Source organism: Muntiacus reevesi, chromosome 10 (assembly GCF_963930625.1).
Source record: "Muntiacus reevesi chromosome 10, mMunRee1.1, whole genome shotgun sequence".
Taxonomy (NCBI): Eukaryota; Metazoa; Chordata; class Mammalia; order Artiodactyla; family Cervidae; genus Muntiacus; species Muntiacus reevesi.
Window position 1 is genome coordinate 14,935,193 of NC_089258.1, and position 24,137 is coordinate 14,959,329.

The 24,137-nt window shown below is 45.2% G+C and overlaps 1 protein-coding gene across 1 annotated transcript in view; it reads left to right on the forward strand.

Annotated features, from left to right (window-relative positions):
• The window catches only part of ERCC6L2 (ERCC excision repair 6 like 2), a 174,272-nt gene extending 158,510 nt beyond the window's left edge, over window positions 1-15,762 (forward strand). The window contains exon 20 of the mRNA XM_065946782.1: window positions 15,654-15,762. Coding sequence (XP_065802854.1) covers window positions 15,654-15,728 — 75 coding nt within the window. The 3' untranslated portion in view covers window positions 15,729-15,762. The remainder of the gene's footprint in view (window positions 1-15,653) is intronic.
• The last annotated feature ends 8,375 nt before the right edge of the window (window positions 15,763-24,137 follow it).

The window sequence follows — 24,137 nt, forward strand, 5'->3', positions numbered from 1 at the left end:
CAGAGACATCACTTTGTCAACAAAGGTCCGTCTCATCATGGCTATGGTTTTTCCAGTAGTCCTGTATGGATGTGAGAGTTGCACTATAAAGAAAACTGAGCACCTAAGAACTGATGCTTTTGAACTGTGGTGTTGGAGATTCTTGAGAGTCCCTTGGACTGCAAGAAGATCCAACCAGTCCATCCTAAAGGAGATCAATCCTGAGTGTTCATTGGAAGGATTGATGTTGAAACTGAAACTCCAGTACTTAGGCCACCTCATGCGAAGAGCTGGCTCATTTGAAAAGACTCTGATGTTGGGAAAGACTGAAAGCAGGAGGAGAAGGGGACGACAGAGGATAAGATGGTTAGATGGCATCACCGACTCAATGGACATGAGTTTGGGTAAACTCCAGGAGTTGGTGATGGACAGGGAGGCCTGGTGTGCTGCAGTTCATGGGGTCACAAAGAGTCGGACACGACTGAGCAACTGAACTGAACTGAACAGGTATCTTTTAAACTTTGGATTTTTCTTTAATTTTTGTAAAGTGAGACATGCCTCTGGACTGAAAGATGGACTTCAAAAGAGGCCTCATCAAGCTAATCTGTATATATTTTCCTCTTTCCTAAAACTATTATGAAAGTATTGATAAAAACAACAGAAAAAATCTTAGTTTTTCAGAACATAAATGTCAATGTGTAGTCATGGAAGCTTCTGATCTTACATGATCAGAGTCCACCCACGTTGCCCACCTGCCAGTGCCCTCACTGTGCCTCCCACACTAGCTGTCTCACCATACCAGCCCGCACTCACCGCCATCCAGACCCAGCGCCGGTGCCCTAAATGGTCTCCCTTTAGCAGTGCCTAGCAGAGCCCCAGGGTTTTCCCAGCTCAGTTCCTATCTGCCCCCACCAAGCATCCTGTTCACCAAAATCAGTGCCCTGCCCAGCAACCTAATATCTTCCCCTCCTCAATCAGTTTTCCCCAGCCTCCCCAGATACTTCATCCAACCTGCATCTCAGACTTCTTAACTCCCCAGTTTCCCTGGTTAGTAGATACTTCATCCTCCTGCTTCACTTATTGGGAAATGCCACCAGTAAATGAGCTCTGATTGTCATACTTGGGAGGCTCCAGAGGTCATATCACCAGGCAAGCCATACCCAGAGGCAGCAATTCACTGACCAGGCAGGAAAAGGCAAAACTGACCAGTTAGTGGGGCCTTTGCAGAGGTGCCATTTACTGCCTGAAATGTCCCAGAACTGCCACATTGCCCTGAAAGGCATAACAACTCCTGTAGTTCTAAAAGACCCTACAGGGCACAGCCCGTGTGTGGGAAATGTTTTTGGGGGAGGACAGGCAGGTCTCGGGAAGCTTCAGGTGTCCCCTAGGAAGGTGTGTGAGTAAGGGAAGACCCACCAAGGAACCCAGGCACAAATGAAGGGTGCTCTCGAGTGGTGGAAAAGGTAGGCTTCCTAAGTGCAAAACAGGGGAGAAGCATGTGTTGGGCTGAAGTGCTATCAGCAGATCACCCCCCACATTCTGGGGTCGGGTTGGTGGCCAGGCCTGAAAGAACTGGAAGGCCAAAACATCATTTCTTCCCTTGGCCTTTAAAACCTCAAGTGAGCAGGAATGGTGGGACCAGGACAGAAGTTGGAGCCTTGGATTGCCAAACATAAAAATGCTTCTGACGACTAACTAACCTCAAAAATATGTAAGAAGGCTGGGTGGGGGACAAGGGAGAGACAGAGTTGAGTGTCAATGATTGGAAGTCCTGAATGTCAGAGAACCGGCAGCATCACGCCGGGACTTCCCTCTCTGGGCAAGGGAGCTGCTGATGGGCTTTCCCCCCTCGCCTGTTATTCGGTGGATGGTGTAGGCACCAGCAGCAGAGCTGCCACCGGACCTGAGGACAGGACCGCTATCGCGCTCTGCTAGGCCTCCCGCCCCCCACCTCCCCTCCGCTTCTCTCTGCACGCCTCTTCCCCCAGAGCACCATAGGGGAATCCACCTCGCTCCTGGTTCCGCCTTCCTCTGTCTCCCTCGTGGCAGGCATATATTAGGCACTGTATGGAGAAATCGCTCCAAGTAAAGTAAAGCTCATTTTAATTTTCCTTAGCGAGTTTCCAAGCCACCCGCCTACTGAGGGTCGTTACTAGAAACCTCTGCTGCGGTGCCACACAACCCGAGCGAGGATCCACCACCCCCAAGAAGGGGGAGTCATCCGCCACATTAGGTTTACCTTCTCCCTTTGGGGGGAAAAAAGCGAATTAAATTATGCTTTGGCTGTATTGATGGAAAACATGAAAAGCAAACTCCGGAGCCTCGTGCCTCGAGGGCACTTGATCTCCCGTTAGCTGCAAACCTCGAGAAAGTCCGCGAGCCCCTCTGAGCAGCAAGCATTGGGTTGCCGATCTCCACCGGGCCCTGGGATCTCGTCCACCGTGAAAAGTGAGGGAAGGAAGGTAGAGGGGGTGACCTTTGGGGTGGGGGGGGGTATCCTAATTCCCCTCGAGATTCCGGGCGCCGCGAGCGCGTGATAATCCCCAACCCTGGTCTGGGGAACCCGCAGGCGCTTGCGATCCAGCCGGGGACAGACGGAGGTGGGGGTCCCCTCGGTGCGCACAGCCCGCGATCGCCCCGCACGCAGACACTGCCCGCGCCTGCGGGCTCAGAACTCGGCGGGTGGTGAAAGATTAGACACCCATCCATCCGTGGGCCGCGCGGAGACTGGGGGTGTCGAGCCAAGAGGGGGACCCCTTCCGGCCGCCCGCTCGCGTCCCGCCCTGGCCGCGGAGGGCGCGAGGCCGCCGGGTGTGAACGGCGAAGGTTTCTGCGGTCTGGCCGGCAGCCGGCTAGAACCAGCCTCAATTTGATCCCCAGCTCCTCTGAGGTCACGGGAAGCAGGAGGACGGGGGCCCCGGGGAGGTGGGCGGAATGCGAGTTCTAACTGAGGACCGCGAGGTACGGGGGGCGCTAGGAAGGAAGCCAGCCGGCCAGATGGAACGCCTCCTGGCGGGTCCCGGGCTCGGCGCCTGCGAGCGCCCCTGGGCGGCTCGACGGGGCACACCCGACGGCTGCGGAGCCGACGGTCCGGGGAGGAAATCGGGCTTAGCACCTCCTCTCACAGAACCTAGATCCCGGCCAGCTGCGCCGGGAAGCGGGCCCCCCACGTGCAAAACTGCTCCACTTCCTACCCTAACTCCACCGCGGCACTCACAGCCGCCTCTGCGCCTGCAGCTCTGTCTCCAGTCCCAGACCGCACGTGTCGCACCCCCGCAGCCCCCGCACCCCCAGTCCAAGATCTTCCCTGCTGCTGCCCTCCCTCCCTTCCATCTTTCTCCCGCCACCCAAGCCGGGCCCTTGGCCAAGGGCCCTTTCCCAGCCTAGAGTCCTAGAGAAATTTTCTCCGAAATAATGTCTCTCACTGCCAAGGGTCCGAGGTCCCGCCCCTCCAGCTCCCATCTGGATGCCTGCAGCCTTCTCTTTGGATTTCTAGTCTTGCTTCTCCTCCCTCCCTAATCCATTTTCCACACTGCTTCTAACAGCGTGTTGAAACCCAGCGGGATCCCGGTGGTGGTAAACCTCGTATTTCCTCTGTTAAGCAAACTAAGGGTGCTTGCGCTGAGGAATGGAAGTTCTGAGGGCTTCGGTTCTCATTCATAGAGCGCTTACTATGTCATTCGTTAAACATTTCAAGTGCATATTCTCATTTGACTGTCCAAGAACCCTTCTGAGTAGGAATTCTTGTGTTATTACATATTATTATTATTATTATCATCTATTATTATGAAGGAGGAAACTGCAGCCAGAGGATCACACAGCTTGTGGGTAGCAGAGGCACTTGGAGCCAGGCAGTCCTGCACCGTCCCCACCCCCAGCCCACGGCTGCCCCCAGTCTTTTTCTGCACCACTGCAGAAAGCCCTGACCCTCCTAACAGGGGTGGGGTGACCCACAGCCCCAGCTGTGTCCTAGAGGCTGGTGTCCTAGAGGAGTACTAAGTGGCTAGGGCAGGCGGATGTCAGTGGCTTAGGGTTTCTCAGAAGAGTCTCCACTTTTGACTCCTCTTCCTGACACTCACCTACCATCCTTAGGCTGCTCCTCTTACCTGGCAGCATGCTGGAGACAACACAGGTGTCTAATCCAATCCCCAGAGCAGACTTCTGCCATTCTCCTCACTCCACAAACACAGGCTCGAGAAGCCTCCGTCTCCAACACACACCGCTCCACCTCACAATACGCTTCACACCCCCGTCTTCCACCCTCCACCCCCTCTCATCCCAGCCCAGGCAAGCATCAGCCTCTGGCCAGTTTCTTTGCCCATTGAATGAGACCAACTCTGGGAAGTGAAACCGAAAGTGGCTCAGAACTCTGTGTGTAGAACTCTTTGCAACCCTATGGATTGTAGCCCTGCCAGGCTTCTCTGTCCCTGGAATTATCCAGGCAAGAATACTGGAGTGGGTAGCCCTGTCCTTCTCCAGGGGAGCTTCACAACCTAGAGATCAAACCCAGGTCTCCTGCATTGCAGGTGGATTCTTGACCGTCTGAGTCACCAGGGAAGTCCTTTGTCCTGGGAGAGGGTGGGAATTCTATCATTAATCAGTGGCTGGGAAAACAAGTGTCAGCACTGCTTCCCTTTCCAAGAGCCACACTGGCACCACAAGTGTCCCTAGCCTCCACTTCTTATCTAGGAATTAAGGTGATTCCTCCCCACCGGACCTTCTATAACCTAGATAAGATGGACAGACATTTGGAGATAGTAAACAGGGGCCATCTGGTTAGCATTTGCTCATGTGAATCCCCAATTTTAATTTCTGTCAACTTGCCTGTTATGTAATACTTTTGCTTTCTTTTTGGAAGTATATGTATTCCAGTTTCTGTAATACATGTCCTACTAGTGACTTTATTGCTTTTTTATATAATTAAAAAAATTTTTTCTGTATAGATTCATAATATGAAATTAAAAGGGTAAAAAAGAGCAATTTCCCTCATCACCCAGGGGCAACCTCTGCCATCTTCACTGTTACCTGCACTGTTACCACTATTGTGGGTCTCTTTTGGAAATAGTCCACAAATTTATAAACAGGCCTCATTTCTTTTTACCTGGATACTCCTGTGTTTGCACCTAAAACATATAATAATTGATGCTTTGAAAAAAATTCAGCAGAGTTTCAGAATGAAAGGCTGAGATTCTCAACATGCCTATGGTTCAAACTACTAATTAAATGGCAAATGGCCAGAATGAGGAGGCATCTGCCTCAGATAGAGACTGAAAGATTTCCCCAATAACCTCTGGTTGCAGAACAAAAAATGCAGGAGAATGTGAAATGTGCAAGATTAGACTTAATCGTGATGGGAGGAGTTGCTGGGTGCTAGAATCTATCACTGCAGTAACCACACGTTCCAACAACCTGGTTGTTGATCAGATGAAGGAGTAATCAGGCAACATAACCAAGCAAGAGTGGCCTTCTCTTTCTCAAGATAAATTTAAAAGTTTTTCTGGGTAGGGGTGTTTTAGTTATCAGTTTTATCTGCCAGAGACTATCTGAGTCTCAGGTGTCTTGAACACTAATTGCTTCCCAGAAATGAACTGAGGCAACCACCTATAAAGTCACTACTAACTATTGCTGCAGTGACCAGTCTGATTCAGCTCCTCTAGTCCAGTGACTTCGTAAAGAGAGGCTGCGCAGCATACCTCATGCCATCCCAAAGATTTGCATTCGCGGGTCAATGTCCCTGTCTCGTTACTTTTTCCTCCATCCTTTGGTGGAGGCAATGGTGATCAGGAAGAGGAGAAGGTGTAACCAGAGTGGATGAAGGGAAGTCAGGGACTCAGATTGTTTAAAATCTGCCTGATCAGTCCCAGTGTCGTTAGAAAAGTATGCATTTTGCTTTCCTAGATGGGACGGGGTGACATGACGTCACGCAGCAGAGCTCCCTTAACTTGAAGGCTGTGCTCCTGGATGTCCTCTACCTCTCTATCAATCTCTTCTTGCTCCCCTTGCTGGGCTCCCACTTCTCAGCTGCCCTTGTGTTTCTCAGGATGCTGCCTTCAGGGTAGGGTTAGTCTCACACTACACAATCCCCATTCATTTTTAGGCTTCTAATTAATCTATGTGGAGGTGATTGTAAGTCTTCAGCACAACTCCGACTTCTCTTCTGAGTTTCAGACTCACATCCAATTGCTTTGGTGTAAGCACACTGCCTTGAGCGATCTATGGGCACCTCACACACATATCCAAAATGAAATTTTTTAACGCTCTACTCTTTCTTCTCCTAAGTCAATGATTTTACTGTCAGTCCTTGACCTTATTACCCAAATCTCAGCACCATCTTTTTCATTGGATGCATCCCTTTCTCTCATTCACTGTTTATTCAGTAATCAAGTCTTCCAAATTTTACCTCTTAAATATTTCTCGTATTCCTTTTTAAGGTTTGTTTTTAATTTAAATTTTGATAGATACTATCTTCCAATGGTTCTAATACCAAAAATATGAAAGAGCACACACTGAAAAATGTTAATTCTCATCACTTCCTTCTCCTGGTAATTCATTTCTGCTCTCTCAGGCACCATATGGATTCATTTATTTACATCCTTCTAGAAAAGTGGTTCTCACCCTTTTTTGTTTTTAATCACCACTCTCCTAAGGAGTCTTTGAAGACATTTTTTCTGATTATTGGCTAAACTGTGGAAAATTCTGAAAGAGATGGGAATACCAGACCACCTGACCTACCTCTTGAGAAACCTATATGCAGGTCAGGAAGCAACAGTTAGAACTGGACATGGAACAGACTGGTTTCAAATACGAAAAGGAGTACATCAAGGCTATATATTGTCAACCTGCTTATTTAACTTATATGCAGAGTACATCATGAGAAATGCTGGACTGGATGAAGCACAAGCTGGAATCAAGATTGTCGGGAGAACTATCAATAACCTCAGATATGCAGATGACACCAACCTTATGGCAGAAAGTGAAGAAGCACTAAAGAGCCTCTTGATGAAAGTGAAAAAGGAGAGTGAAAAAGTTGGCTTAAAGCTCAACATTCAGAAGACAAAGACCATGGCATCCAGTCCCATCACTTCATGGCAAATAGATGGGGAAACAGTGGCTGACTTTATTTTGGGGGGCTCCAAAATCACTCCAGATGGTGGTTGCAGCCATGAAATTAAAAGACGCTTGCTCCTTGGAAGGAAAGTTATGACCAACCTAGATAGCATATTTAAAAGCAGAGACATAACTTTATCAACAAAGGTCTGTCTAGTCAAAGGCTATGGTTTTTCCAGTGGTCATATATGGATGTGAGAGTTGGACTATCAAGAAAGCTGAGCACTGAAGAATTGATGCCTTTGAACTGTGGTGTTGGAGAAGACTCTTGAGAGTCCCTTGGACTGCAAGGAGATCCAACCAGTCCATCCTTAAGGAAATCAGTCCTGGGTGTTCATTGGAAGGACTGATGTTGAAGCTGAAACTCCAGTATTTTGGCCACCTGATGCGGAGAGCTGACTCATTGGAAAAGACCCTGATTCTGGAAGGGATTGAGAGCAAGAGGAGAATGGGATGACAGAGGATGAGATAGTTGGATGGCGTCACCGACTCAACAGACATGGGTTTGGGTGGACTCCGGGAGTTGGTGCTGGACAGGCAGGCCTGGCATGCTGCAGTTAATGGGGTCTCAAAGAGTCGGACATGACTGAGAGACTGAACTGCACTGAACTTTTAATTTGCATACTCAAGTATATTGTGTGTCTCTTTTTGTATTGTGTATCTCCTTTTATGTATAGAAATATGTTCTATACATAAAATTTAAGATTCCTCCCACACCAAACCAATTTTTACCCCTTTGGGGGTGATATCACCCCAATGAGAATGCATATTTCAGAGGTATTTTATGCAAATAGAAGTAAATACAAATGCATTTTTATTTCCCTCTCCTTTTACACAGATGGTACCATATTATATACATACTAACCTTTGCTTTTTTTACTTAAAATATCTCATGGTAATATTTTTTATAATATTATATTAAGTATATCCTCATTGTGTTTAATGGGCGCATAGTATTTAATTTTATAAATTTAAATTAATGTACTTAAGATAATTTAAATAGCCATCATCAAAAAAATTATAAAACATAAATTCCGGAGAGAAAAGGGAACCCTGGTGCATTATTGGTGGGAATGTGAATTGATGCAACCACTATGAAAAACAGTATGAAGATTCCTAAAAGCTAGGAATAAAACTACCATGTAACACAGTAATCCCACTACTGGGCATATACCCTGAGAAAACAATTCAAAAAGACACATGCACCCCAGTGTCCATTGCAGCTATATTTACAAGAGCCAGGACACAAAAGCAACTGAGATATCCACTGACAGATGAATAGATAAAGAAATTGTGGTACATATACACAATGGAATATTACCCAGCCATAAAAAGGAACAAATTTGAGGCAGTGGAACTGAGGTAAGTGAACCTAGAACCTGTTATACAGAGAACGCCTATTTTCAGGGCAAGAACAGAGATCCAGATGTAGAGAATGGACTTGTGGACACAGCGAGGGAAGGAGAGGGTGGGACGAATTGAGGGAGTAGCATTGAAATGTATCCGTGACCAGGTGTAAAATAAATAGGTAGTGGGAAGCTTCTGTGTAACACAGGGAGCTCAGCCCAGTGCTCTATGATGAGCTACAGGGCTGGGATGGGGGAGTGGGAGGTTGCAGGGAGGTGTAACAGGAAGGGGAAATATGTATACTTACAGCTGATTCACACTGCTGTACAGCAGAAACCAACACAACATTGTAAAGCAAAGTTGTTCTTGTTGAGTCGCTAAGTCATCACCGACTCTTTGCGATCCCGTGGACTATCACCAGTCAGCACACCCCACCCCCACATCCATAGGATTTCCTAGGCAAGAATATTGGAGTGGGTTACCACTTCCTTCTCCAGGGATCTTCCCAAACCAGGGATCGAACTCATTTCTTCCTGTATTGGTGGATTGGAAGGTGGATTCTTTGCCATTGAGCCACCTGGCAAACCTGTAAAGCAATTATCCTCTAATTAAAGATAAATTTAATTCACTGTAACTCACTGCATCCAACAGAGAGGAAGGTGACACTGTAGTAGGTTTTCTAAGGTAATTAGGAGACTGGATTATTTAGGGCATTAGAAGATATATGGAATATGTTAATAATGATTCTAAGATCTCAGCCATTGAAAGCTTTTAGTCAGGCCATCATATAATCAGATTTGCAATTGTAAAAGATCACATTGGCTTCTGGGTGAAAATAGATTCAAGGAGGAAAGAATGGAGCCCACATGCAATGGTGTGGACATCCAGTTCTGTCCATGTAACTTCTGCTGCTTAGTCGCTTTAGTCATGTCCGACTCTGTGTGACCCTGTGTGACCCTATGGACTATATCCCACCAGCCTCCTCTGCCCATGGGATTACTCCAGGCGAGCGTACTGCAGTGGGTTGCCCTGCCCTCCTCCAGGGTATCTCCCAACCCAGGGATGGAACCCAGGTCTCCTGTATTGCAGGCAGATTCTTTACCTCTGAGCCACCAGGGAAGCCCGCATGTATCTTCTAGCTCCACCAAATACGTATCCCTTGGCCACCCCTGAGGCCCAGGAGTCCCTAACATGTATCAGGGCTACACTCCAGGAGAGAGACCTGCTGAGCCTTGGAAATAGTGGAGTATTCTTATCATTTCAGTTTTTCTCTCTTCTTGGGGAAAAGTTGAACATGTTTTGTTTTGTTTCCTTTCTACTTCCCTTGTTTTGCTTCTCTAAACATTTTAGCATACATACGCTACAGATTAAATCTGTGGGTAATCAATATTTTTACCCTCCTTCTAAACAATTCAGGGACTTTAGAACATTTTAACTTTGAGTCTCCCTCCCCAGATTATGTACTTTTTAAATTAGGTTTTATCTCTTAAAAAAAAAAAACCCATAGAACATTACTGTTGTTTTGATTTGATACAGATAATTCTGCTTACATTTATGCCCATATTTTTATTTCCTTTGTTCATCAATCCTTATTGCTTCTTTGTCCCTCGGGGACCTTTTTCTCTTTATCTGAAGTGCATCTGAGAATTTCCTTTAGTTAACATCTGTTGGAGAAAAAACTCTATATTTTTCTGAAAAGTGCTGATTTCAGCACTTTATTAGTTCTTTCATATCCTAATAGGGCTTTTGAATAGCCTTTGTATTATCTGGTAAAGATGGTAAAGAAACTGACAAGTTGAAGGCTTTTCAATAAATGGAACAGAGGAGGCAATGCTAATCAACTGGCTTTTCTTTGGATGATCTTTTGTGCAAAGACATAAAAAAATATCTAGCTTTGAAAAAAATGTGCCTACAAAAGAGAAAATGATTCATGGACTACAGGATATTCACCAGAAGTTTCTATCCTCATCTAAGCCTCCTCAAATTTTATACACTCTAGTTCTGTTTTATGATTTTCTACTCACTCTTAATTCACCCTTGTGTGGCTACCAGCCTCATAATTCTATGTAAACATCCTTCACTGAAGTCACCAATGACCTCTGTGTCAGTTCAGGCCCTTCTATTAATAGAAGCAGACTCTAAGAGTTAGCGGTGCAGAAGCTTCATTAGGGGTGACCCCTGTGAAAGATAAAGCAGTGAGGAGACTGTGATGTGGATCTGACTCCTTTGAAGAAAAGAGGGCAGGAAAGGGAGAGGGCAGGAAAGGGAGAGGGTAGGAAGGATACTGGGCTTCGGGCAGTCTGGAGCAGCCCCTATGGAGCCGTAGGGTGAAGTTTAACTACATTGGCCAGAAATGTGAGCCCTAGCATGACCAGTCTGCTCATTCACTGGCTGAGGGTTGCCCTGAAGAAACGTGGCCTTGCTGCAACACACCAGATCCTGAGCACACAGAGCTAGGGGCTGTCAGAAACTTTACTCCTTGTGGGCTTCCCTGGTTAAGTGATCCAGTGGTTAAGACACTGCACTTCCAATAGAGGGAGCACAAGTTTGATCCCTAGTCAGGGAACTAAGATACTACATGTGATGCAGCCAAAAAAAGAAAAAAGACAAAGAAACTGCACTCCTTGGGCCAGGTCCTCTCTGGCAGGGAGATCTGAGTGGGTATACTGTCACAAGGCCATGGCCACTGTTCCAACAAACCCAGCGTCATCCTCCAGCCTTGGTCTCACCTGACTTCTCTGAACATTGAGACTGTTGACTGGTCCCTTCTCCTAAGACATAATCTTGTCTTGGCTTCTGTATCTCAGTATTTTCCTGGTTTCCCTCAGATGTTGCTGGATGTTCTTTCTGACAGTTTTTTGCAGGTTCATCTTCATCCACGTGGCCTTTATGCATGAGTGTTGTCCAAGTCTTACCCTTAGGTCTTCTGCTCCACATTCTCCCAAGTGATCCCATCCACACCCATGACTTAAATCACAAAGCCAATCTAGAACCAAGTCTTAAATTGGCATCTATCAGAGAGTCGATGGACAGCCTGAATCAGTATTGCAATCTGAATCCTCCTCTGTTTTCTAAGAGCACATTGGGCTAATAACTCCCACCCTCAGAGCTGACTGGGGTAATGTACTTGAAGATACTTTGCAGACTGCAAAACTCACATAATGTTGTTAGTATAACACTTGCCAGATTGTTATTCCTGAAGTATAACACTGATCATCTATTTCCAAAGTTCCCTATTTTCTAGGGAAAAAAAAAATCCAAATCCCTGTCATTGCATTAAAAATTCAGCCCAAGATGTATTTTCCACTACCCCCTTTCAATCACACTCTGCTCTTTCCCAAAGCTGTCTTCCTTGGAACACTCGGGTCCCTTACAATAGAAATTGATGCTCTATGAAAAAAAGTCAAGTTTGGAAAATACTGTCCTCCTGCAAAGTTAAAATATATTTTTTATATTAAAGTTCCTGAGAAATATAACCTTTTTTTTTTTTTTTACCAGTTTTTCAACTACCTTAGCCACCAATTTTGTTTTGTCTTGTTTTTCAATGTCACTTATAAAATTCCTGTGAGCCACTAGTGTTTACCCAACAGATAAGCAACTCTGCTCTATGCAGGTAGGGCAACTTAACTTACTGTTCCACCTTAAAAGGTCATCCACAAGTTGTGGGCACCAAGATCCTCTAGTAGGGGGAGCCTTGACTCACATCCTTTTCAAAGCCTGGCTGTTCCCTCTCTTCCTTTTATAGTATTCTGTGAGCTCCTTAGAATGGTTCCAATAAATCTGCCTTCTGAACCATTTTGTCCACAGTAAATTCTATTGGTAACAGTTCTATTGACTGATACACCAGTGGGCAAAAAGTCAATGGAGGGGCCAGAGACCCAAACTGGAAGTTTCCCAAATGCTCCTTACATTTGAATGAATAAGTAAATTGTGGTGTATCCACACACAATGGGATACCTTATAGTGATGAGAATGGACTATTTTCCACAAGGGCAAAAATATGTGTGAATTTCACAAATATAATTAGAAAAAAAAGTGAAGCACCATATTAATCCATTTATATGAAGGTAAAAACAGGCAAAACTAACCTATGCTGTTAGAGGTTAAGATGGTGGTCACCATAGGAAATGAACAGGGTACAAGAGGGCTGGCTTCCTGGGTGTGTTCAGTTTGTGAATATTCATGAGTCAGACCTTGTGTTAGCTGCAATCCTCTGTATGTATGTTATACTCCAATAAATTGTTTTAGAGGGCTGGTGTCAGAAAAGATCATTTCCCACTGACAATCCCATTAACAAAACCACCCAGGGGAAATATGCTGATTATAAGACCAATAGAAATAGAATGATAGCTCCACCTGTCTTAGCTCACTCCAAGTGTGTTTGGTCATCACATTTGTCTAAGCATCTACTATACACACAGCTTTTACATTTCTATGCATGTCAAAGAGTCATTCTGCATTAATCATGTTTTTTATTTCCTATATTTTATGATACTTTGACATCTAGGGACTTTGGGGACCCAGTGAGGGACTGCCCCTCCCAAGGTTAGCTAATATCTTCAGGCAGCAAACAACTTGCCTGCGTGTCTTTCATATGCAAACACATCCAGAGACCACACTCCAAACCACCTCCTCTGTCTAGTTTTTACACTCTTGGAGGCAATATCCTCTGCCTTAATAACCAACCACTAGACAATGAGGGACCACCCCTAGAGCCCTAAACCAGTCAATCTTGAACCTGTTCAGCTGTTCACTCAGATTCATCCATCCCTTCCCACAGAAGTCACAGTAAAGCCTTTTGCCCCGTGATTTACTCTCCTTCTGCCTCCTGGTGGACCCTTGTGCTTCCCCACAGGGCCTTGCATGGTATGCTGTGCCTTTGGTTTCCAGGGATCTGTGAGTATAGACTTCTTCAATGGCAATCATTTCTGCAAAGCCTTACCAACCTGATAAGAACAAATCCTGTGTACTTTTAAAAGCACTTTCATTCATTCCACAATTTTTTTAAGCACCTACTATATTTCAGGAACAGTTTTACATGCCAAGGATAGAGCAGAAATCATTCATACAAGGTCCGTTCTCTCACAGAGCTCATGTCTAATAGGACAGAGACAATAAACAAGCAAAGAAATAAATATTTCCAGATAGAGTTAAGGTGGTATGAATGAAATAGGCCAGGATGAGTCGTTTTATGTTGTTTGGGGTTTTTTGTTTGTTTTTTAGTAAGATTAGTCAGAAAAGTTCTCCTTAAGGAGGCGACATTTGACCCAGGCAAATGGGTCAAACATTTGGCCTCAATAGTTGCTTGTACATCAAGGGTACCCTTGGAGGTCGGTGTTGGGTGCCTGAAGGCATCTGAAATAGCCAGAATGACATATCTCTGGCCAATACTCATCCAGAACAAACGTTCTCCCTTTCTCAACAAGCAAAGGAGGGCTTGACTCCAAGAGAAAATTATTTCCCCGCATCAGCGAAGTCCACAGCCTGCTCCAATCAAGTTGCCTTCCAAATGCTGTAAAGTGGAGGCGCCCATGCACCAGGACCCAAGGGATGGATTGGTTACACGCCAGATCCCCCGAGGCAGCAACCAGCCTGCATATGTGTTTACATAACTGTTTGCAAATAAAAAGTAAGTGTGTGGAGCCCCGAGCCCTCTTCGCTCCCCTTTACTGAGGACCCACTGCCTGGTTCAGCTCAGCAACAACAGAAGCTTCCCTGGTCACTGCAGACCTAACTGCCTCCCTGCCCGCCCCCTGCCCCAGACCCACCCCAGGAAGGGCACGCCAGCCATCCTCCATCCACATTAAAAGCACACAACATTCCCACCTTTTTTTTTTTATTTTAAAGATTCAACTTACTTTGGACAATCAAGGTAGGTTTCAATCAAATAAGGGTGGAAAAACTAAATCTCAGGCACTCAACTCATGAGTGTCACGGTACAGCAGATCATCGACAAGGCGCAGGTCTGTCTGGAGGCCTGCGGCTGAAGGGTGTACATGTCTGAGGGCGGAGGGGGCTGGCAGCGCCCACATTCCCCGTCCTCAGAGCTCCCGGGCTGGGCCTGGGCCCTTCCGCACTTGGGATCCTTCCACACATGCCCTGGGCCCCAAGACCAGCGCTCCATACACCTGCCTCCATCAAAGAAGGGCTAGGCTCTGGGAGCAGGGCATGGCTCCCCCGGGAGCCTCCAGGGAAGAGCAGGTCCATTTCACCTGGGGCCACGGGAGCTGGGCCAAGCGAGGCCTGCTATGTGGGAGCTACACATGGCATCTTACTCAGGCTCTTTTTCCACAGCCTCTCTCCTCGGGGGTCTGTGCCAGCAACAGCTCCTCACAGAACATTCCCTAGGAACCTGGTGGTGCTCTGGCTCTGTCACTGCAACTGGCTTGTTTATCTTTGCCTCAGATTCCGAGTTTGTCTCTCGTCATATATCTCCCTGGAGGGTTTGTTTGGGTATTTATACAAACACAGCCCTTCAGCTTTGATAGCTGTCCTGTGGGAGCCTTTTTATCTGTCAGTAATATCATGCTTCAGAGCTATGAAACTCTAAAGGACCCTCTTATACCTTGCAGCAATTTAAAACCAGCAGAGATCTCATGGAAGCCCAGGGCTAGCAGAGCCCTAGAGAACTTCTGTGTGGCCAAGAAATAATGCTGGCCATCTCTAAAATGTCATTGTCCTTCACAAACTCTGCCAGGCACTTGATGGCCTGTGAAAATGTCCATTCCCTTGTATGTAGGTCAAGTCTCAAAGTCTCAAGGCTCCCAGCTGGCTTAAAAATCAACAAAGCATCTTCTACTTATCAGGCATCCTGTATTTCTCTATTTAAGCAGAAAGCCTGCAGAGGCATGGGCCCTCCTGTTTAATCTAAGAACCAGGCCTCAAGGGTCACAAGTTGGCTATTTAGCAACCTGCATGCATAGGTGCCTTTTTGGATAAATCAAAGCTTCCATGGAAAGTGCCTAAATCCTATAAAAGTAATTTATTTGCTTACCCATCAAATTATAATATTCATTTTGTTTGTGTAAACCTGCCAGAAACCAGTCATTAATATGAACCACAAAAAACCGTTTCAAGCAGGATTTCATCCCAGACAGAGTTTGCAGTTTGAATCTGACATATTATACCTGAGAGGATTGCAGGAAATCATAAATAATTCCTAATTTCTACACTGGGTCTACATATAATAATGATTTTTTTTTTAAATTCCGCACCCACAGGAGGAGGCTGGGAATCAGGCAGCTGGGAAGGAGGTCTGGCCGGGACAGCGCTGCCCCTTCTTGGAGTCATCTTGAAATAAAAGAGATGCCTGCAGTGGTCATTTGGGCAGATCATATCAATGTATTTGGAGGTCTGGGCACATGATATGAATCCAGGTGCCCCAAGCAGGATGTGGGCCGTCAATGGCAGGAAGTAGGGGTCCCCCCTGCTGACCCCTTAGGAGGGGGCCAGGAGGTCAAGGCCACTGCAGGACCACAGGCAAGAAGCAGCCTTGGAAGGGCCTGCTGTCCACAGAGCCCAACTGCTGCGTTAGGGCAGCCAGCACTGCCTGGCCACTCCCCGCTCACTGAGAAGCACATCGGAAACCTGGCCTGAAGTCTCTCTTTCTTGTCCCAAGTTGAAAGGAGAGACGGCAACCTTCGGGGCTTGAGAGGCCCAGGGGACTCTGCACTGCCTGCCTTCTCCATGTGGTGTGGAGTCGCAATAGGGCAAGTCCTGGCTTGGGGTCCCCTAGATGGTCACACCCTTGGGGCCCCTTTGTCTGACACCATCCCACCAGCTGTGAAGAAACTCTTATTTGCTAAAGTATCTGGAGGAGGGAACAGAGACACGGAAACACATAGCAAGTGGCGGAGGACCCTCCAGGCATCACTTGGGGACTGCGAAGGAGCAACTTCCCTCCTCTGGCACATCAGAGTGCATGACCTCTTACTTTCCAGCTTCTCATATTTGTGTCCATGCCAAGGAAGCTCATCTTCCCATGGTTCATCATACTCCTAGTGGTTTCCTAGACTTTCAGAGAAGGCTTTTGAGAAAACGTGGTCTTTTACAGACAAACCAGTTAGGTGGGTGGGACACAGGGGCAAAGGCATCACGAGCAAAAAGGTAGCCAGTGCCCCACCAGGAGATTCAGGGGCCCGGGGATGCTCTGAGGTCCATCCGCAAGCAAGGAGCCATGAGGCTGGGCAGGGGCACAGATTGGAGCTCGGAGGAGTGTCAGCTGAGGAGCTGGATGCTTTTCTCAAAGCAAGCAAAAAGCAACTAAGAACTTCCCCCACAACAGACATGAAGTTAGACTTGCCCTTTAGAAAGCTTACTGTGGCCACAGGGTGAGAAATGGATTGGAGAGGGGTGAGACAGTGCAGGCGGGCAAACCAATAGGATTGGTCAGGAGCCTGACCCCAGGCAGAGCTTATGAAAGCATATGTAGTGTGCAGTGAAGGACCCATTTTGTTTCCAATACTTCTTGGGCAAATACTTCTGTAAAACGTGTTATCAGGAAAAAATGAAAATTTAAAAGAACATACAAAATATAAGTCCTAACTTTTTATCAAAGTTGTTTTAAAATTGGAACGAGATGTCGTTGTTGTTGTTCAGTCACCAAGGCATGTCTGACTCTTTGCGACCCCATGGTCTGCAGCATGCCAGGCTTCACTGTCCCTCACCATCTCCCAGAGTTTGCCCAAATTCATGTCCATTGCATTCAGTGATGCCACCTAACAATCTCATCCTCTGTCACCTTCTTCTCCTTCTGCCTTCAATCTTTCCTAAAATCAGGATCTTTTCCAATGAGTCGATTCTTCGCATCAAGTGGCCAAAGTATTGGAGCTCCAACTTCAGCATCAGTCCTTCCAATGAATATTCAGGGTTGATTTCCTTTAAGATTGACTAGTTTGATTTCTTTGCAGTCCAAGGGACTCTCAAGAGTCTTCTCCAACACCACAGTTCAAAAGCATCAATTCTTCAGCACTCAGCCTTCTTTACAGTCCCACAACCATACGTGACTACTGGAAAGACCACAGCCTTGACTATATGGACTTTCATTGGCAAAGTGATGACTCTGCTTTTTAACACACTGTCTAGGTTTGTCATAGCTTTCCTTCCAAGAAGTAACTGTCTTCTAATTTCATGGCTGCAGTCACAATCCACAGTGATTTTAGAGCCCAAGAAGAGAAAATCTGTCACTGCTTCCACCTTTCCCTTTCTTTTTGCCACGAAGTGATGGGGCCAGATGCCATGATCTTAGTTTTTGAATGCTGAGTTTTAAGCTGGCTTTTTCACTTTCGTCTTTCACTCTCATCAAGAGGCTCTTTAGTTCCTCTTTGCTTTCTGCCATTACACTGGTATCATCTGCATATCTGAGGTTGTTGATGTTTCTCCTGGCAATCTTGATTCCAGCTTGTAACTCATCCAGTCCAGCATTTCTCATGATGTGCTTTGCATATAAGTTCAATAAACAGGGTGACAATAAACAACCTTGTCGTACTCCTTTATCACTCCTAAACCAGTCAGTTGTTCCACACAGAGTTCTAACTGTTGTTTCTTGACTGACATACAGGTTTCTCAGGAGACAGGTAAGATGGTCTGGTATTCCCATCTCTTTAAGTGTTTTCCACAATTTGTTATGATCCACACAGTTAAAGGCTTTAGCATAGTCAATGAAACAGAGGTAGATGTTTTTCTGGAATTCCCTTGCTTTCTCTGTGATTCAGTGGATGTTGGCAATTTGCTCTCTGGTTCCTCTGCCTTTTCTAAATGCAGTTTGGATATTGGGAAATTTTCGATTCATGTAATGCTGAAGCCTAGCTTGAAGGATTTTTGAGCATAACCTTACTAGCATGGGAGATGAGTGCAATTGCCCAATGGTTTGAACATTCTTTAGTACTATCCTTCTTGAGGTTTGGAGTAAGGATTGACCTTTCCTAGTCCTGTGGCCACTGCTAAGTCTTCCAGATTTGCTGACATATTGAGTGCAGTACTTTGATAGCAACATCTTTTAGAATTGTAAATAGCTCTGCTGGAGTTCCATCACCTCCACTAACTTTATTGACAGCAGTGTTTCCTAAGGCCCAATTGACTTCACACTCCGGAATGTCTGGCTCTGGGTGACTGACCACACCATATAGTTACCCAGTTCATTAAAATCTTTTTGTACACTTCTTCTGTACATTCTCTTCTTGATCTCTTCTGCTTCTATTAGGTCTTTACCATTTCTGTCCTTTATTTTGCCCATCTTTGGATATTTGACACCCACAGATATTGTGCCCATCCTTTGATATTTCCAATTTTCTTGGAGATCTCTAGTCTTTCCCTTCTGTTGTTTTCCTCTATTTCTTTGCATTGGTCATTGAAGAAGGCCTTCTTGTCTCCCCTTACTATTCTCTGAAACTCTGTGTTTAGTTGGGTGCAACTTTCCCTTTCCTCCTTGCTTTTTGTTTCTCTTCTTCAGCTATTTGTAAAGCCTCTTCATACAACCATTTGGCCTTCTTGCTTTTCTTTTTCTTTGGGATGGTTTTGTTTGCTGCCTCCTGTACTATATTATGGACCTCTGTCCATAGTTCTTCAGGCACTCTGTTTACTAAATCCCTTGAATCTATTTGTCACCTCCATTGTACATTCATAGGGGATTTGATTTAAGTCATACCTGGCTGGCCTCATGGTTTTCCCTGCTTTCTGTAGTTTAAGCCTGAATTTTGCTATGAGAAGCTGATGATCTGAACCACAGTCAGCTTCAGATCTTGTTGTTGCTGGCTGTCTATGGTTTCTCCATCTTCGGCTACAAAGAATGTAATCAATCTGATTTCAGTATTGACCATTTGGTGATGTCCATGTGTAAAGTCATCTCTTGTGTTGTTGAAAAAGGGTGTTTGCTATGACCAGTGTGTTCTTTTGGCAGAACTCTTTTAGCCTTTGCCCTGCTTCATTTTGTACTCCGAAGCCAAACTTGCCTCTTACTCTAGGGATCTCTTGACTTCCTACTTTTGCATTCCAATCCCCTTAGATAAATAGGATATCTTTTTTTGGTGTCAGTTCTAGGAGGTCTTCTAGGTCTAATTTTTTATCAAAATAGTTTTTAAAATTGGGACCAAATGTACATAATATAAAATTTACCATCCTAACCATTTTTTATCATGTTCAGTTCAGTAGTGTTAAGTACAATCACACTGCTATGTAACCAAACTCCAGAACTTTTCCATCTTGCAAAACTGAAACTAACCATTAAACAACTACCTATTTTCTCTTGTCCCAGTCCCTGGCAACCACCCTTCTACTTTCTCTCTCTGAATTCGACTTCTCTAGGAATCTAATTCAAGTGGGATGATACTGTATCTGTCTTTTTGTGTGTGGTCTGGCTTATTTCACCCACCATAATGCCCTCAGGAAGGCAGAATTTCCTTCCTTTTTCAGGCTGAATAATATTCCACATTTTGTTTATCCTCTCATCCTGCAATGGGCACTTGTGTTTCATCCATCTTTTAACTAATGAATAATGATGCTATGAATGCATATGGGCTAAGTTGCCTCAGTTGTGTCTGACTTTTTGCGACCCTCATGGATTACATAGTCTGCCAGACTCCTCTGTCCATGGTATTTTCCAAGAATACTGGAGGAGGTTGCCCTGCCCTGCTCTAGGGTAATTTTCCTGATCGAACCTGCGTCTTTTATGTTGCATGCATTGGCAGACAGGTTCTTTACCAAGACTGCTACTGGGGAAGCCCATGCTGTGAATATGGGTATGCGAATATCTGTTTAATTCCCTGCTTTCAGTTCTTTGGAGTTTATACCCAGAAGTAGAATTGCCAATCATATGGTAATTTAAAAAATTTTTTTAGGAACTGCAATACTCTTCCACAGTGCTGGCATCATTTACATTCCCACCAGTAGTTCACAGTGTTCCAGTGTCTCCACATCCTCGCCAGCATTTGTTATCTTCTGGTCTTCTGGTCACACATCCTTATGAGTGTGCGGAGAAGCCCTTTTTTTTCTCTTTAGATTCAATCTGTATAAAATTACCCATCAGACCCTGTAACAGTTTAGAATGCTTCAGGATTATAATAATTTAAAAGAGTTTAAACTCTCAACTTCTGAATTTATCCCATTGCAAACCAATGACAGATATTTCCCAAACTGGCCCCAGTCTGTGGGCCAGAACTTGAGTAGCTCTGTCTGAGCCTTGTCTGCCCCTGGGGGTGAAGAACAGTGATGGTCAGAGCCAACCTTTACTGAGCTCTTACTCTCTGGCACTACATGTATCATCATGAAGCCAGCACAAGTGAATATTGTTACTATGCCCAGTTTACTGATGAGGAAGCAGCAGCTCATGCCAGTAGGAAAGGAGGTGGCCAAGATAGCTGTGAAGGGAAGCTGGGCTGTCCTGGTGGCTCAGATGGTAAAGAATCCACCTGCAATGTGGGAGACCTGGGTTCATTCCCTGGGTTGGGAAGATCCCCTGGAGGAGGGCACAGCAACCCACTCCAGTATTCTTGCCTGGAGAATCCCCATGGACAGAGGTGCCTGGCAGGCTACAGTCCATGGGGTTGCAAAGAGTCAGACATGATTGAGCGACTAAGCACATTTTTGTTATTATTGTTGTTTTGTTTATTTCCCAAAACTACTTAATTTCTTGGTCATATGTGTGTAAGATGGAAGGCTCCTAGGTCCTGGTTTGAGTGGCTAGGGATACCAAGTTTGGGAGGAAATGTGAACAGTCTAAACTTGACTGTGTCAAGGTTAAGTTTTGAATGTGACATGCAGGGGGAGCAGGGCCGTGGGCAATAGCTGTGAACTGCTTAACAAGGACAGGGCTGGAAGTGCAGCTGCAGAAAGCCACAGCAAGTAATGTGAGTTGGTGAGATTCCTCAGAAAGACCAAGAACATGCTAGGAAGAAGTAGGGGAGCCAGAAGGGGCTGAAGAGGCAAACAGGAATGAAGAGAGAGTGTCGAAGGGAAGGAGGTATTGACAGAGAGTCCAGGGCTACAAGGAGCCACACAAGACCAGATAATCTGTGGAGCCAGCAGTGTGGTGGCCTCAAGAGTATCACGGAAGCCAAGGAGGGGAGGCTAGACTGCAAAGGAGAGCTGGGTGGTGGTAGTAGGGTAGAAGAACAGCCCAAGAGTGCAGACCACTCCTTCTAGAAGTGCACCTTTGAAGTGGAAGAGACACAAGGCCATCTGTGAAAGATAGCTGTGGGTATCTTGTGTGGCCACAAGGATGTGGTAGCAAGGATGGATTGCTATTTTGTCTTGCCTTAAAGTAAAAAGCTAGAACAAACATGAGTTTGCTCTTAGTTTGGGGGTCATAGCGGGACATGGGAACCCACCAGAAAGGTGAAAGATTAAAAGGAATCTGTGCTGATTGCTAGAGAAATAGGGGATTGAATCAGAGAAAATCAAGCTTGAATAAAGGAAAGAAGCCCCCTTTGCCCTAAGAAGGGAGGGAAAGTAGTTTATGACACAAAGTCATTTAGAGAGAGGGGAGGAAGTGCTGCCATCAGTGAAGCTGAAGGCAGCTGCCTGCTGACCATGTATGGTATGTGCATCGAGAGGAGGCACAGAGGAAGGAGGTGAACTCTGGTTGTGCCACCAAGAAACAGCAGTGAGAATCACCAACAGCCACAGAGAAGATGCAGCAGAAGAAGGAAGAAAATATATCTGCATAAACCTTAGGGCCCATTTGTGGGATTTTTCTCCATCAGGGCTCAGTTACCCACACACAGAGGAGAAGGTAGATGACAAGACTGGTTCCAGTTAAGATTTCACAAGTTGGCTCTGACTGTAGTCAAGTGGGCAGGAAAGTTCTGACAAAACATGGTCCACTGGAGAAGGGAATGGCAATCCACTTCAGTATTCTTGCCTTGAGAACACCATGAACAGTATGAAAAGGCAAAAAGATAGGACACTGAAAGATGAGCTCTCCAGGTCAGTAGGTGCTCAGTATACTCCAGGAGAAGAGTGGAGAAATAACTTCAGAAAGAATGAAGAGATGAAGCCAAAGCAAAAACAACACCCAGTTGTGGATGTGACTGGTGATGGAAGTAAAGTCTGATGCTATAAAGAGCAATATTGCACAGGAACCTGAAATGTTAGGTCCATGAATCAAGGTGAATTGGAAGTGATCAGTTGGGAGATGGCAAGAGTGAACATCGACATGTTATGAATCAGTGGGCTAAAATGGACTGGAATGGGTAAATTTAACTCAGATGACCATTTTATCTACTACTGTGGGCAAGAATCCCTTAGAAGAAATGGAGTAGCCATCCTAGTCAACAAAAGAGTCTGAAATGCAGTAATTGGATGCAATCTCAAAAAGGACAGAATGATCTCTGTTCATTTCCAAGGCAAACCATTCATTATCACAGTAATCCAAGTCTATGCCCCAACCAGTAATGCTGAAGAAACTGAAGTTGAATGGTTCTATGAAGAACTACAAGACCTTCTAGAATTAACACCCCCAAAAGATGTCCTTTTCATTATGGGGAACTGGAGCGCAAAATTAGGAAGTCAAAAGATACCTGGAGTAACAGGCAAATTTGGCCTTGGAGTACAAAACGAAGCAGGTCAAAGGCTAACAGAGCTTTGCCAAGAGATTGCACTGGTCAAAGCAAACACCTTCTTACAACAACACAAGAGAAGACTCTACACATGTACATTGCCAGATGGTCAATACTGAAAACAGATTGATTATATCCTTCGCAGCCAAAGGTGGAAAACCTCTATACAGTCAAAAAAATAAGACCAGGAGCTGACTGTGGCTCAGATTATGAGCTCCTTATTGCCAAATTCAGGCTTAAATTGAAGAAAGTAGGGAAAACCATTAGACAATTCAGGTGTGACCTAAGTCAAATCCCTTACGATTATACAACGGAAGTGACAAATAGATTCAAAGAATTAGATCTGATAGACAGAGTGCCTGAAGAACTATGGATGGAGGTTCATGACATTGTACAGGAGACAGGAATCAAGACCATCCCCAAGAAAAAGAAATGCAAAAAGGCAACACGGTTGTCTGAGGAGAACTAAATAGCTGAGAAAAGAAGAGACACTAAAGGCAAAGAAGAAAGGGAAAAGTAAACCCATTCAAATGCAGAGTTCCAAAGAACAGCAAGGAGAAATAAGAAAGCCTTCCTCAGTGATCAATGCAAAGAAATAGAGGAAAACATCATAATGGGAAAGACTAGAGATCTCTTCAAGAAAATAAGATATACCAAGGGAACATTTCATGCAAAGATGGGCACAATAAAGGACAGAAATGGTATGGACCTAACAGAAGCAGAAATAAGAAGAGGTGGCAACAATACACAGAAAAACTGTACAGAAAAGATCTTTATTACCCAGAAAACCACGATGGTATGATCACTCACCTAGAGCCAGACATCCTGGAATGCAAAGTCAAGTGGGCCTTAGGAATCATTACTATGAACAAAACTAATGGAGGTGGTGGAATTCCAGCTGAGCTATTTCAAATCCTAAAAGATGATGCTGTGAAAGTGCTGCACTCAATATGCCAGCAAATTTGGAAAATTTTCCATAGGACTAGAAAAGGTCAGGTTTCATTCCAATCCCAAAGAAATGTAATGCCAAAAAGAATGTTCAAACTACCGCATAACTGCACTCATCTCACACACTAGCAAAGTAATGCTCAAAATTCTCCAAGCCAGGTTTTAGCAATACGTGAACAATGAACTTCCAGATTTTCAAGCTGG